At 44.0% G+C, this 14482-nt stretch overlaps 1 protein-coding gene across 1 annotated transcript in view; it reads left to right on the forward strand.

The window, feature by feature from the left end:
- The window catches only part of LOC145345623 (dynein axonemal heavy chain 8-like), a 1557438-nt gene that overhangs the window by 152637 nt on the left and 1390319 nt on the right, over positions 1–14482 (forward strand). The window contains exons 11-12 of the mRNA XM_080193457.1: positions 6580–6756; positions 9935–10048. Of these exons, the coding sequence (XP_080049583.1) occupies positions 6580–6756; positions 9935–10048 (291 nt within the window). The remainder of the gene's footprint in view (positions 1–6579; positions 6757–9934; positions 10049–14482) is intronic.

Consider the following 14482-nt stretch of genomic DNA (forward strand, 5'->3'; position numbering starts at 1 on the left):
GCTACCACCTTGATGCTGTCCTTAATCAGCAGAGCTACGCCACCCCCTCTTTCCTCCTGCCTATCCTTCCTAAACACTTGATAGCCCTGTACATTCATCTCCCAGTCCCTGTCACCTTGCAGCCACGTCTCTGTAATGGCCACCAGATCGTATCCATTTGTGTTGATCTGCGCCACCAGCTCATCCACTTTATTCCGAATGCTTCGTGCATTCAGATAAAGCGCTTTCATCCCAGCCTTCTTCTGGACCCTATTTGCCGTAATGCCACCACTTGGGACATCCTCAGCCTCTTTCCTTACCTGTACCCTATCCTTAACTGTAGACCTCCTAACATCACCTACCCTCGCACCCTCCCCCCCCCTAATTAGTTTAAAGCCCTGTCTACAGTCCTCTTTACTCGGTAGAATCCAAGTATCTGGTGATACCTTCTTCCTCTTGCAGCCCTCTGGCCTCTTCCCAAATAGCAGGTTGCCTTTGCTGAAGCCCTTCCTCACTAATCTGCTGATGTCAGTGCACATGCTGCTATATCTATCCCTTTAGTCAGTACTCGCCTGTTCACCAGAGCTTTTTCTGCAAACTTCTTTTACCCAGGAACCTGATAATCTTCACAAGCCTATCATGTTCACAAAAGTACCATTTTCTCAGTACCACTGGTTATGTTCCTTGTAAATGAGTTGATCAGTGTAACCATTAGCCCTCATTAGTCCTAGCTGTGCATGTTAGCACCACAACAGCTTCTTTATTTGTCCCAGAAAATGCAGGTTTCCTGTCACTGTCATTTGAACATTCAAAACAGCTTTTTTGAGGATAGCAATGAACATACAAATTAGGAGTAGGAATAGAAAGTTTGGCCACTCAAGTCTGCTCTGCCATTTGATATGTTATGGTTGATCTGCTTGTCGCATTAACTCCACTTTCGTGTCTACCCCTTTGTAATAAGTCTTCAGAGGCAAAATCTCTTTATTTACATTTCCAACAGCAGTACACAGAGTGCTTTTAGTCAGCAGTCTACCTTTGGGAGTGCTAGAGGAACTGACACTGCCAGTTAAATACAAAGATTGGCCCATCAATTGACTTCTTAATCAGGGAGTTATATTTCAACCTCAATAGCCTGATTGGAAGTCATTTCACCCTTATACCCTTTGAATACATTGTCAATAAATCATTTATCTAACTCAGCCTTCAAAGTATTCAATGGCTATCTTTCTCTGGGGAAGAGAATTACACAGACCAATTATCTTCTGAAAAAAATTCTCATCTCCCTCTTAAATGGGAGACCGTTTATTTCAAAATGTGTTCCCTAGTTCTAGTTTCCCCCACAAGGGGGAAACATCCACCCTGTCAGTTCAGCTCAGGATTTTTTTTCAGTATGATCACCTCTCATGGCCATGGCATGGATCAATTCTGGCCTCCCAGATGGCCTGGATCTGCTACAATTTGCCTATTGTTGCAATAGGTCCACAGCAGATGCCATCTCCTTGAACCTACACTCTACCCTGGAACACCTGGATAACAATGACTACAGTTCAGCCTTCAACACCATTATTCCTGCAAAACTGATCTCCAACCTCTATAGCCTGGAGGTCAGATTCTCCCTCTGTGATTGAATCCTAGACTTCCTAATCCACATACTGCAATAAACAAGGATAGGCAACAACACCTCCTCCACAATTATCCTCAATACTGGTACCCCATTTCCTCAGCCCCCTACTGAAACATCTACAACTGTGTGGCCAAATTCCCCTCCAACTCGATTTTCAAGTTTGCTGATGATACCACCATGGTGGATCGGTTCTCAAACAATGATGAGGCATTGTACAAGAAAGAGTACAAGAAAGAGATAGAGATTCTGGTGAATTGGTGCAACAACAACCTCTCCCTCAATGTCAGTAAGAAGGAGATAGTCATTGACTTTAGGTAGCATCATGATGGACATTGACCCTGTGTCAACAAGGATGAAGTAGAAATGGTTGAGAGGTTCAAGTTTCTACAAGTCCAGATCACCAACAGCCTATCCTGGTCCCTCCATGCGACACCATAGTTAAGAAAGCCCACCAATGTCTCTACTTTATCAGCAGGCTAAGGAAATGTACACTCCGACTCCCACCAATTTTTACAGATGCACCAGTAGAAAGCATTCTTCCTGGATGTATCACAGCTTGGTATGACTCATTCTCTGACCAAATTAGAAAGGATTGTGAACGTAGCCCAGTCCATCACATAAACCAACCTCCTAACCATTGATTATCTACACTTCCAGCTGCATCAGCAAAGCAGTCAGCATAATCAAGGACCTTGCTTAGCCTCGAGATATTCTCCTCCACTTTTTCCCATCTGGGAAAAGACACAAAAAGTCTGAGGTCATGTACCAAACGACTCAAGAACAGCTTTTTCCCTGTGTCATCAGACTTTTGAATGGACCGACCTTATATCAAGTTGATCTTTCTCTCCACTCTAGCTTTGACTGGAATGCTACATTTTGTAGAACCCTCTCCTTTTCTTCTCCCCTATGTACTTTATGAATGGTATGTTTTATCTGTGTAGATAAAAGGAACAATATTTTCACTGTTTTCCAATACATGTGACAATAATAAATCAAATCCAATCAAATCATTCTTCTAAAATCCATTGGATATGGCCCAACATATTCAACCTCATAAGATAACCCCACATCCCAGGAATGAGTCAAGTGAACACTCTCTGAACTGCTTATAATGCCAACATGTCATTCCTCAAGCAAGACCAGAACTGACACATACTCCAACAACAATTATAGCAAAGCTTCCATGGTTATATATCACATTCCTGTTGCGATAAATGACAACATTCCATTTGCTCGTTCAATCCTTTCTGCTCCTGCATTCTAATGTTTTGTGATTCATGCATCAGGGCACCCAGATCTCTCTATACTAGTTTCTCCATTTAAATAACATAGTGCTTTCCTATTTTTCATTATACTTTCATGGGATGTGGGTGTCACTGGCTGAGTCAGCATTTATTTCCCATTCTGAATTATTCTTGGACTAGTGGGTATTTGAGAATCAATCACATTGCTGCAGATCTGTAGTTACATTTAGATCAGAATCGCAGCAAATTTCTTTACCAAAAGGATATTAGTGAACCAAATGGATTTTTATAACAGTCAGCAATAGTTTAATGGTCATCATTAAGACTTTTAATTCTAGATTTTTAAAATTTAATTCAAATTTCAACATCTGCTGTGGTGGGACTTGATCCTGGGTTGCCAGAGCATTACCCTGGGTGTCTGGGTTACTAATCGAGCAACAGAACCACAATTGTGTTCCCTAATTCACATTTTTCCTCATTTCCAACCACTCACTTAACCTATCTAAATCTTTATTGCCAACCTCAATTCTCTAGTCCTGGAGGCTGTCATGCAGCAGGTCAGCACAGCTGGCAACCACATTTAAAATGCCATCCAGTGCAGGAAAAAAAATGAATGAATGTATCATCTTTCATCTCCCTTCAACATCAAATAATCATTATCATAGAATCATAGAATCCCTGCAGTCCAGAAGAAGGCCATTCAGCTTTTGGACATTAAGGGGTAATTTTCCGTGGCCAATCTGCTCAACCTGCACATCTTTGGACTGTGGGAGGAAGCCAAAGGACCTCGAGGAAACCCAAGCAGACTTGAGAGAATGTTCAAACTCCACACAGACAGACTAATTGAACCAGGGTCCCTGGCTCTGTGAGGCAACACTGTCACCATGCCACCATGGCATCATGTCATTATTCAATTACTCTCTTCACGGATATCATATTAACAGGGAACAGGGCACTTAGTATCTAATGGAGACTTTCACATCACTAACATCCCATCTGTCATATTGCTCACCCTGTCTTTTTTATAGAGGGCTCACCACATACACTTGGGCCATGCATTTACTGAACCCCTGCTCCATCTCCTTTGATCACATGCCTTTCTTTTGACATCCTACGGGCAACCTGGTGCATAACAAAAGTGAGTGATCAACTGCGGAGAGGGAGTCAACTTATTTTAATCCACAGGTGTCAGTCCACCTTGTTGTCAAATGAGGGGCATGCACACGGTGGATCATGCGTGGGCTGCTCTTGGAGGTTTCGAGAGTGGCTTAGTACTTCATGTCGTTGTGTGTGCTTAATCCTGGACCAGCAGACGGGCACCACAACAGCTCAGTGACTATCACTGCTAGCTGTGCAGATACATGGATTTGGGCCTGTGTCTGTGGGAGTTTGCGCATTCTCCCTGTGGTTGCGTGGGTTTCCTCCGGGTGCTCCGGTTTCCTCCCACACCCCAAAGATGTGCTGTTAGGCTGATTGGTGTACCAAATTGATCCTACACTATTCTCCCCTGAATCTGGCTACATTAGGGGTACCATTCACATACACACGGGGCAGGGTAGGTGTAGGAAAATGCTTTGTTGAAATGGCGGCGTGGGCTCGTTGGGCCGAAGGGCCTGTTTCCCGTGCTGGGTTGTTCTTTGTTCTTTGTCCTTTGTATTTCACTGAGTTTGAGGAGGCTGTAGCCAAGCCGGCTGGGGAAGACACAAATTGTTCTTGTGGAGAAGGGGACATTGACTACTCCCAGCAACTGAATGTGAATTACAGCTCAATCACTTTATCAAACCTTGTGAATCAGAATGAGTCAAAAGCAGTCTTATGTAGCTCATGCTCAGCAGCTGAAACTCTATTGTATATTTTCCAGTCACCAGCATTTCAAGGCCCACGAAGTAGCTGAGCAGCAATCAGAGCCCCCAGACCATACCTGAGAAACAGGTACAGGAAGAATTGTCACAGTGCTTACCTGTACCCTACACCAAACAGAGACACACATCTCAGTGAAGCACGGTTTTAGATGAGGATTCTGGCAAACACATCACTGACACATCCCTGGAACAATCGAAGTCAGGCACACCCCAGGTCTGAGGGCTGCTGGAGATCAGGCACCTGCTCAGTTCAAGTGAGGTCTTGAATCTTTGGAAGTGGCTGCCAACTCAATGCAGGAGATGCGATTGCAGATGGCAAATCTTCTAGCAGAGATTCAACATCACTCAGCAGACTTACAGTGAACAATGGAGGAACCAGTCTGTGTTCTCTCTGATGGCTTTGGTATATGAGGCCTTGACCTCATTGTGGGATGGTTGGCAACCTAGGTCTAACAGGTCTTGCCGATTTTGTGCTTGCTCTTGCATGGCATGGCTGTACACTCTGGCGAGAACTATCAAGATGGAGGTAGCATAGGTCCTCCCGCCAGTGTATCACTGCTGCTGGAGTCAGGCCTGGACCCTCTGGGATAGACACGGAGGATGAGTTGCACACCCGGGAGCCTCCATGCATGTTACTCTAAGGTCTTTTGAGAGTAATTGGATGAACTTTCTGTAGCAAACACCCTCTTGTCACTCCTTAATCTCTAAACTTCTAAAAGTTTTTAAAGATCTCTTCAAACAGAGAATCCATCCTTACCAATGTACTGCTAGTAGTTAATACGAATGCAATCCCTTTCTTCTGCTTGCCTGGAAGCACCTATTTTCAGTCATCTTGCCTCTAGTCTGTTCGTCTGACTATCTCTGAGAATATGTGAGTGGCATAGTAAGGTCAGTTGCTTCCGTTTTTGCATCTAGATGTTAACATCCGCACTTTATTTTCAATACATTTTTATCTGGGCCCCTACCCCCATGACAACCAGGTCACATGTCTTTGTTTTTGATTACCATCTGCCAGACCAGGATCTTCTGCCTTATTTTGAATTAATGAGCCTGTTTAAAGTTGAACTGTCATATCAAGTTTTGAATTTCAAACAACAGAATACTTTTAAAAGGTGAGACCCTTGTAATGTTGTTCAAAGAGACTTGCGTGTGTATGTACAAGGAAGAGAGAAAGTTAGCATGAAAATGCAACAAACATTTGAATGCAATGACGTACTGGTCTTTGCTGCAAGTCGATTGGTGTGCCCAAATATAGAGATCTTGCTATAGTTGTACAGGGTTTTAGTGAGCCTGGATTATTGTGAGCTATTTTAATCTCCAATTTTAGAAAGGGATTATGTGTCTTTGGAATTTTCTACCCCATAGGGTTGTGGATACTCCATCTTTGAATATATTTTATGCTGAAAATCACAGAGTTTTGTTAACATAGCAAATCAAATGATATGTGGAACAGTCAGGAAAGTGGAGCTGAGGCCAGAGATCAATCCTGATCATTTTGAATGGTGATGCAGACTTGATGCACAGGCTGCTGATTTGATTTGATTTGTTTTATTATTATCACGTATATTAGTATACAGTAAAAAGTATTGTTTCATGCATGCTATATAGACAAAACATACCATTCATAGAGAAGAGAGAATGCAGAGCGTAGAGAAAGAGCAATTTAATGCAAGGTAGCTCCATTCAAATGTCTGATGGCATCAGGAAAGAAGCTGTTCTTGAGCCAGTTGGTACGTGATTTCAGACCTTTGTATCTTTTTCCTGAAGGAAGAAGGTGGAAGAGAGAATGTCCGGAATGTTCGAAAGAGTATGTTACTCCTCATTCTTGTAGAGATGCCTTCTTGAACTTTCTTGTGATTTTAATATACAGGTGCTTGCACAAAGTAATCAAGTGAGAAAAGAGGCTGAAGATTCAGGTCCACTCACTGAACTTGAACACTGGAAATGCATGTCTGCTATGTTTAATTCCATCATAGAACAGCTTAAGGGGCAACATTGCAAGGCAGTGATCAATGTGTTAAATACATGTCAGTCAAAAATGTTAAAGGTAAGATTGCTAAGAATGTAAGTATGAAGATAATTTGCAGTTTTGTAAATATTTTATCCACATTTAGTATTATAATTAACAAAGAGTTTTTGTGACGGGAACAGTACATCAGACTGTTATAAATGTTATAAATTCAGGGTCTGCATAGATACCTTCACATTCAGAGGCATCACTCAATCCTATAAATTGATCCTGATTTGCATTTACTCATATCATTTTACAGCATTGTAACCTAAAGATTGTATTCAATGGTATTACCATCACTGAATCCCCCACTATTTGGGGATATTATTATTTAACATAACTTGAACAGAATTAGCCATATAAATACTGTGGCAACTACAAGTCAGAGGCTGGGAATTCCGCAGCGAGTAGTTCACCATCTGACTCCCCAAAGCCCGCCCATCATCTTCAAGACACAAGTCAGGTGTTGATATGCTCTCCAACAATACTCAAGAAGGTTGACACCATCCAGGATAAAGCAACCTGCTTAATTGGCACCCCGCCCACATTCACCCCTTCAACATTTAGCCCCTCCAACACTGACGCAAAATACAGCAGTGCAAATGATGTCAAAATGCATTGCAGCAAGGCTCCTTCAATAACACCTTCCAACTATACTTATTACCATCTAGAAGGAGATGCATGGCGATGCTGCAATTTTCAAGTTCCTCTCCAAACCACATATTATCCTGACTTAAAACGACTTAATTTTTTCTCATTGGTGCTGGGTCAGAGCAGTGTGGGTGTACCTACATAACATGGACTGCAGTCGTTCAAGAAGCCATCACACCAACTTCTCTGGGGTAATTAGGGACGTGTAATAAATGCTGGCCTATCCAGTGATGCCAGCATTCCAAGAATTAAACTTTTTAAAAATCTAAGCATTGTAACAATCTGTACTCTTTAATAAAAGAATTAGATACCATAGACAGAACCGACGAACATTCTGGTGAAACAATGCTCATGGAAAAACAAGAAGCTAGTATACTTTGCAATTCAATATAGCAATTCCTGAATTTAAAAACAATCTTCCACAGGTTTTCCTATTATTACATAAATAAACAATAGCATTTCACTTATCTCCTCTCATGTTTCAGTATCCTTTCTTATTTTCCATTTTTTTCCCAATCGGCAGTCTTCCTCTATTTTTTGATCTCAGCCCTCTCCAGGCTGCCTCCATCTCTCTATCAGCCTCTTTCTTTTCTGGGTGACCAGTTTTTTCCCTTGAGATCACTCCCTCCCTCCGATTACTTCTTTCTCTTGAAAGAGTGAGGAAAGTTGGAGTTATCTCAAAGAGCTTTGCAAACTAAGTACTGAATCAGAGGCTTGATGCAGGTGGGTACTTGGCGCAGAAGGAAAAAAAGATATTCTCCTTATACCTTTCTTAAACCTCCTCTTTCAGAAGTTAGCCACACCCCTGAGTTTAGGTCTTCAGAGTTAATCAGCAGGGACAGGAAAGTATCACTGCGAGGCAAACAGGTATGGGAATCTAGCATCCGGTGATGTGGTGATGGAGGAGTCACAGCTCTTGACTTTGACTAAAAGATATGGACGGGCTTCTCCAAAAAAATACTAAGTGCCCAACAGGTGGGAAAATGGGAGAATTTACCTAATCTTGTCTAGTGCTGAGTGGACCTATGCACACACGCCGATCTGTCATTGGGGCAATTTGTGCCTGTGCACTGCTCTCCACCACCCCCTCCCTTCAATTGCTGGCCTCCCCAGTGTTATCCCTGAACCTGCTCCCCCACACCCCGATCGATTGTTGAACTTCCCACGGCTCACACCCCTACCCCCCCCATACCCCCGTGCCCTTACCCCCAACCCAATTTGGTTGGCCTATCGAACTATCTCCCTAATCGCTGCCCTATCCAACCTACCCTCCCCCCTCGATTGCTGGCCTACCCGACCCACCCTCCCCCCTGCCTACTTGACCCCACCCTCCCCGACCAGATCCAATTGCCAGCCTTCCATGGCCAGCCCTGATCCACCTTCATGGCCACACCAGATCTCCCCTGCTTCCTATGGCCAGCCCTGATTGTCCCCTCACTCTCCCCTCCACGATCCCATTGCAGAGTGTCCGCGGGTATCCCCTCACCATCACTGATCACCTGACACTGCCCAATGGGCACATCCCTGCCCCACCCTCCCAGGGGTCCTCAATGGCCTCTGTCCCCACCAGCATGGTAAGCATGCTTGTTTCTTTTGATGGAGGGCAGGTGTAAACCCCATTGGGGGAACCTCTCCTGGCGCAAGGGAAGTCATTAGTGAGCTGATTACATAGAGTAAACGGGCCTGAGAAGCTTGCCTCCCCCCCTCAGCTGATGTCTCCCGGCCCGCTGCGTTACTCGAGCAGTGTAGCGGGCTGGAAAAATCCTGGCCAAGATGTGCTTGGCAACTGTGTGGATGACAACAAGTCTGCAAAGTGGATAAACACCTTGACTTATGGCACTAAGAATGCCATTCAAATTGGGAGAATGAGAAAGAATGTGTAAGTAATAGCAGATGGCTTACCCAGGAGAATGGATTCAGTTCTCTGCTGCTGTGACCAGGTACAGGATGCAGATTGGGAAAGAATTAGTGATCAGTGGTTTGATAGTTAAGGGAGCATAAAGATGTTTCTGGAACTGCAGATGTGACTCTGGAATGGTATGTTGTTTCCTTGGTACAAGGGTCAACAATGTTGCTGTGTGGCAGTAGAGCACTTCTAAAGGGGAAAACAGTCAAATGTATCAAAAACATAAGCAGAAAGAGGTATGTGGTCTCACTGGCAGTATTTAAAGAGCTATGAAAGAGATTACAAAGCAAGACTTGAAAGGCAGTAATCTCTGGATTGTTGAAAGTGACACACATTTGTAAATATAGCAATAAGAGCAAAGTTTAAATGAATGCATTCCTGGAAAAGTGTTGCAGAAAGGAAGCTTTTAGAGTACTGGGGTATTGGGGCCAGTTCTGGGGGAAATGGGTCTTGTAGAGATCGGATGGATTGCACCTCCAAACAGCCAGGACCAAATGCTCTCAAGTAATTTGCTAGTGCTGTTGTTGAGTATTTAACATAGCAGGGAAATGGGAACCAGGTCCACATGTTCATGAGATTGTAGATCCAAACGTGTCTCACTTCAGAAATCAGTCCAAAGTTTATCAACAAGCTCATGTTTTACCTGTTTTTTTCTAGATGTGGCTACAGTTGGATTCTCAAATCACTGATGCAGCCAATGAAGCAAAGGACAATGTGAAGTTCCTGCAGGCATTGGAGAAAGTCTGTCAACCACTCTATAATTCTGATCCGGTAATTTTTTTGATAGAACACTTAACATCAGAAATAGCCGAGAAAATTTTACGGTGATGCAGATCTTTAGTGGGCTTCTTGGCACCTGATTTAAGCTGCATCCAGATTTTGAAGCTATAATTTTGAGTGCACGAAAGTCTCCAGATTGAAATTTATGACTTGTGGTCAGGTTTCTGTTTTGACCATATCTCGTTAATAGGCTGGATTTTATGGGATGTAATGGGCCCTGTTCCTGTGATTTAACGTCAATTGCCTGTCAATAGTCTGGAGGTAGGAGTTCTGTCCCTTGGAGAAAGGAAGTCATACCTCAGAGAACTGTTGGCCATTTGGCAGCTGGAATAGGAGGGGATTTGTAAGGATCAGTTGACAAGCTCCAGTTTAGAGGGTGAGGGGATGAAAGGCTGGTTTGAGTTGTTGGAGGGGAGGGTAAACGGGGAATTGCGATCTAGGTTGAGGGAATGGCGGGGAATGCCTCCAATGGGCATAGGCTACCCACAAAGAAGATTCCCACTATCCCTTTCCTTATACTACTCAATGAGTAGTACTTATATGACATGAGACTCCCTTTGTCTCAGCTAAAATAGTGCTGCGGGATGTGATGTGGTCTTCAAGTGACCATTAATTGACCATTTCAGGGTTTCAATAGGCCCAATAGCATGTGGGCTGCCTGATGTCACTGCCATGTGTAAAAGGTTCATGCAGGTTGGGAGCAGGCAGGTAGATGAGGGAGAGCAAAGCTGCACATTGAATTTTATGAGCATCCTGCCTTCGGACTAATTGACGGACAACACATAAAATACGGCACATAAACTTGGAATATGATACTTGAACTTTGCCTAGTCTGTTTTTGAGTGTTGTTCCAAGAATCTTGGAATGGTTATAGCACAGAAGGCCAGTTAGCCCATGTACCTCTGCTTTAAAAATATTCAGTGATCCTGCCTTCACAACTTTCTAAGACAGAGTTCCAAAATCGTCTGAGGGAAAAAAAATCCTAAAGGATAATCTGGTTCTAGACTCTTTGATAAGAAGAAGCATATTTTCCACTCATTCCTTGTTAAGAGCATTCATACATACTTCAATCAAGTCACCCCTCATTCTTCTAAACTCAAATGAAGTTATAAGTGCGAGGTGATTCATTTTGGTAGGACAAATTTGAATGTGGATTACAGGGTCAACAGCAGGTTTCTGAGGAATGTGGAGGAACAGAGAGATCTTGGGGTTCATATCCACAGATCTATGAAGGTTGCCATTCAAGTGGATAGAGCTGTGAAGAAGGCCTATGGTGTGTTAGCATTTATTAACAAGGGATTAGAGTTTAAGATCTGTGGGGTTATGCTGCAACTGTACAGGACCATGGTGAGACCACATTTGGAATATTGTATGCCGTTCTGGTTACCTCACTATAAGAAGGATGTGGAAGCATTGGAGAAAATGCAGAGAAGATTTAGCAGGATGCTGCCTGATTAGAGGGGTAGATCTTATGAGGAAAGGTTGAAGGAGCTAGGGCTTTTCTCTTTATAGTGGAGGACAATGAGAGGCGATTTAATAGAGGTTTATAAGATGATGAGGGGGATAGATAGAATGGATGTTCAGAGATTATTTTCTTGGGTGGATGTAGCTGTTACTAAAGGGCATAACTATAAAGTTCATGGTGGGAGTATAGGAGGGATGTTTGAGATAGGTTCTTTACTCAGGGAGTGGTTGGAGTGTGGAATACACTGCCTGCTGTGATAGTGGAGTCGTACACTTTAGGAACTTTCAAGCAGTTATCGGATAGGCGCATGGAGCACACCAGAATGATAGGGAGTTATGTCTGTATGGGGGAGGGGGCCCAGCAATGTCTCTCTGGTGAGGGTATGGGAAACCCAGCAATGTCTGCATGGTGGGGGAATGGGGAGCAGCAATGTCTGTGGGGGAGGTTGTTGGGGCCAGTGATGAGGCCAGCGATGTATTTGGGGTGTTGTGGGGGCCAGCAATGAGGCCAGTGATGTATGTGGGCATTGGATGGCAGTGATCTGGATGCTGGGAGGTCTTTTCAGAGACCTCCCAGAGATGTGCGCATGCATGGGTTCCAGCATCCCGCTGATTTCAGGCTCTTTGGCATGAATTGGCCCCGCCCCCTGAGCTTTTAATGATGTTCATGATTGTGACCTCTACATTGCACAGAGTGGGGAGATTCGTGTCTGAAGTTGCACTGAAGAAACAGTCGTGATCTAAACCAGTTTCCCTGCCGTTTCAACACTTTTGGGAGAATCACTATTTCTCCTTCCTTTTTTTTTGAAGAAACGCAAATAAAACATACATTCACAGAAAGATACACTCATTTTTAATAATGTCCAAAAGCTTTTTCGAACTAGCCTCTGTCTTAGTGAAACAATCGGATAATTGATAGTTACTACTGACCCATTTAATTTTTGATATTTCTCCTTTGTCCAGCATCTGCTTTAATTTGGCTATGTCACTACTTTCTCAGAAGACGAAGGAAATCTGGCATGTCAGCTATGACCCTCACCAACTTTTACAGATGCACCATAGAAGTCATTCTTTCTAGTTGAATCACAGCTTGGTATGGCTCCTGCTCTGCCGAAGACCACAAGAAACTACAAAGGATCTTGAACAAAGCCTAGTCTATCATGCAAACCAGCATCCCATCCATTGACTCTGTCTAAAATTCCGCTGCCTTACAAAAGCAGCCAGCATAATCAAGGACCCCACCCAGCCCAGACATATTCTCTTACACCTCCTCCCATTGGGAAAATGTTTCAAAAGTCTGAGGTCATGTGTCAACCAACTCAAGAACAGTTTCTTCTCTGCTGCCATCAGACATTTGAATGAACCTATCTTACATTAAGTTGACCTTTCTCTACACAATAATAAATCAACTCAAATCAGATCAAATCTCTCCTTTGTGAATACCAATGCAAAATGCTCATTAAGGTTCTCTCCCACTTCCTTTGGTTCTACGCATAACTTGAACGGCAAATTGCGCAGAGGGTGTGGAGAGTCTGCAGAAGGATCTAGATAGGCTGGGCGAATGGGCCAGGAACTGGCAAATGGAATTTAATGTTGGCAAGTGCGAGGTGGTCCACTTTGGTAGGAATAATTGTAGGAAGGACTATTACTTACGTGGCGAAAAACTGCAGCAGGCGACGGTGCAGAGGGACCTCGGGGTCCTTGTGCATGAGTCGCAAAAACCCAGCCTGCAGGTGCAGCAGGTGGTCAGGAAGGCTAATGAGATGCTGGCCTTCATAGCGAGGGGGATTGAATATAAAAGTAGGGAGGTCTTGCTGCGGCTGTATAGGGCATTGGTGAGGCCGCAGCTGGAGTACTGTGTGCAGTTTTGGTTGCCGTACTTACACAAGGATATTTTAGCCTTGGAGGGAGTGCAGAGGAGGTTTACTAGGCTGATACCGGAGTTGAGGGGGTTGAGTTATGAGGAGAGGCTGAATAAACTAGGCTTGTACTTGTTAGAGTTTAGAAGAATGAGGGGAGATCTCATTGAAACGTATAAGATGATGAATGGGATGGATAGGATAGAGGTGGAGAGACTCTTCCCACTCAGAAAGGACAGTAGGACTAGGGGGCACAGCCTCAAGGTAAAGGGGGTGTGGTTTAGAACGGAGTTGAGGAGGAACTTCTTCACTCAAAGGGTGGTGAATCTCTGGAATTCTCTGCCCGTTGAGGTGGTGGAGGCTGTCTTGCTAAATATTTTTAAGACGCAGGTTGATGGGTTTTTGATAAGCGAGGGGATTAAGGGTTATGGGGAGAGGGCGGGAATGTGGAACTGAGCCACAACAGATCAGCCATGATCTTATTGAATGGCGGGGCAGGCTCGAAGGGCTAGTTGGCCTACTCCTGCTCCTATTTCTTATGTTCTCATGTTCTTATGTTTTCTTTTGTCCTTGAGTGAACAAACTCTCTAGCTTCTCTTGTTCCTTTTTTAAATTCATTTGTGGGACATGAGCATCGTTGGCTGAGCCTTCATTAATTGCACATCCCTAGCAGAGTAATGTGACGTTAATGGGACTTGAACTTGACCTCATATGAAAGCTCTGAAAGGTCTTTTGGTAGGCAGAGAAAATACTCGCCATACGAGCCCAACCCATTGGCAACTCCTGACCTGAGGACCTCTGGCATAGTCTGAGCTCCCCAGCCCCTGCTTCCTTGAAGGCCACTCCACCCCACTCCACCTTGCACCACAGCTGCAACTGACTTTCCCTTTTGCGCTCTGGAGATTAGTGCTAAGTGGTACTCAGTTCCTCACTCACCCTTGCAATCCATCGCACCTGGATCACACTTCAAGTGACCCATGGTGATTCATGCCTTTATGACCTTCCTCTGGGGAGGTTGGATATTCCAGAAGGGGGGGATGATTGAATGCCAAGCTTGCTAATGAGATTGAAATCAAGTCAATCTCAGTCCCGCACCCTTTCT

The sequence above is a fragment of the Carcharhinus amblyrhynchos genome, chromosome 7 (genome assembly GCF_965287045.1).
Source record: "Carcharhinus amblyrhynchos chromosome 7, sCarAmb.v2.hapA, whole genome shotgun sequence".
NCBI classification, from domain to species: Eukaryota; Metazoa; Chordata; class Chondrichthyes; order Carcharhiniformes; family Carcharhinidae; genus Carcharhinus; species Carcharhinus amblyrhynchos.